Source organism: Chiloscyllium plagiosum, unplaced genomic scaffold (assembly GCF_037043375.1).
Source record: "Chiloscyllium plagiosum isolate Xiang-an unplaced genomic scaffold, Cpla_swu_hap1 HiC_scaffold_38, whole genome shotgun sequence".
In the NCBI taxonomy this organism is placed as follows: Eukaryota; Metazoa; Chordata; class Chondrichthyes; order Orectolobiformes; family Hemiscylliidae; genus Chiloscyllium; species Chiloscyllium plagiosum.
Window position 1 is genome coordinate 32039367 of NW_028270176.1, and position 1714 is coordinate 32041080.

The 1714-nt window shown below is 44.6% G+C and overlaps 1 protein-coding gene across 1 annotated transcript; it reads right to left on the bottom strand.

Moving 5' to 3' along the window:
* Positions 1-454: 454 nt before the first annotated feature.
* On the bottom strand, positions 455-1378 carry LOC148139407 (putative G protein-coupled receptor 139). The gene has a single exon (XM_087980936.1). The coding sequence runs from the start codon at positions 1376-1378 to the stop codon at positions 455-457; it is 924 nt and encodes a 307-aa protein (XP_087837062.1).
* Positions 1379-1714: the final 336 nt, after the last annotated feature.

Consider the following 1714-nt stretch of genomic DNA (forward strand, 5'->3'; position numbering starts at 1 on the left):
GGGGTATTGGAATGGAGTCTGTGCTGGCAGGGATATCGGGCAGGGTATAGAATAGACAGTCTCCACATTGAGAAGCAGAGTGGGTCAGAGAGGCATCAATCATCTGAAACCTCATAGGAAGAGAGATGTGCCCTTGAATCAGTGTGTCCCGAAAAAACTGACCATATTTTCTTTAAGGCTGTTGGATAACTCTGTTTCTCAGTGAAAGGGCTGATGTGTTCACTTGGGCCAGGGGCTACAGAACCAGTAACAGAGAAATAGCCAGGGAAAGGATCAATAGACATACATTAGTTCCCAGATCCAGCCAACACGTCCTGTTGCTCAAGTGGACAATTCGTCCTGTTCATCTTGTCAAGTGGAGAATAGCAGGGAAATTCAGGTGAGATGTAAAGATTGAAGAGAGCTCAGAGAGGGGCACAAACTGTGTGGGGTGCTTCAGTCTCAATCATTTCTCTTATTTTGATGTAGGTATACATTCACGGATGAGAGTGAAGGGATATTTCAGAGCCCTCTTCAGCTCCTCTCTGAATTTACTCTGGGTCAGGGCATAAAGGACAGTGTTTGTACAGGAGCTCAGGTAGAATAGCACTGTCCCAGATATGTCAGCGATCATAACAGGATGATCATAACTGGGATAAAAATGGTTGTTGGTAATCTTCATCAGTAAGAAAACACTGATCTTGGTCATCCACAAAAATATAAAACTGCCCGAGACAACAAACAGCAGTATGATGGATTTCCTCCTGTTGACCATCTCTGCATCTCCTCTCTGGTCCCTTTTACTGGGGGCTCGAAGACCCCTGCATGCCCGATTTGCCAAGACAATATGCCTGATGGTCAGAGCATTGAACAGTAGGATCAGGAGGTAGGGGATCAATGGGTTCAGCAGTTGGTGGATCCAGAAAAATGCCACCCATCCTGGCAAGATGAAGAACTGTGGTCTGGTGGCACAGCCCCAGGGCACACCACCCCATGTGTCCATAGATTGGTATTTGTAGTAAAATGGAATGTTCCTCAAAATGCTCACGGAGCAAACCATGGTTATCACCAAGGCTGCTGTTCTGGCAGAGCAATATCTGGCTTTCAAATTGTGGCAACAAATGGCCACAAAGCGGTCAATGGTGAAAGTGATAGTCAACCAGACAGAGCAGTCAGTAGCGGCGGAGCCCATGACAATGTTAGTACGGCACACCGCTGTGTAAAACAGAAATGAAGCTGGGAAATATTTGAAAGCCAGTGTTGTCAGGATGATGTTGAAGACAATGACCAGTAGATCAGCTGTTGCCATAGAAATCAGATGGAGAGAAGTACCCTTGGTGATGCCACACTTTTCACGAGAGAGAATGACAATCGTCACTAGGTTAGCTGGAAGAGACATTGACAAGTTATTCCATATGTGGGATCATGAGCCTTCAATGCCATAGTGGGCACCTAAATCACAAACAGGGAAATGATTCCAATAACAAGTAGAGGGAGGAGTTCAGAGGCCTCATGCAACTTTATCTTCTACACAGTAATATTTGAGCAAAGATCTCTTTATAATTCAGAAAATATATAACCAAGATTGACCTAGTCCCAGTAAGCAACAATCTCATTCATTCCAGATATTTCATTCTGTCTTTGTGTGAGATGTTGATTGAAGGAGGGAGATTGATGAGGAAATCCAAGGTTCTTGGTGCTGTGAGATCTTTGATATCCAATAACACAGGCAGAT

What these genes read in the sequence shown, in the direction of transcription:
- LOC148139407 (XM_087980936.1), bottom strand. Translation starts at nt 1,378, where the DNA reads ATGTCTCTTCCAGCTAACCTAGTGACGATTGTCATTCTCTCTCGTGAA.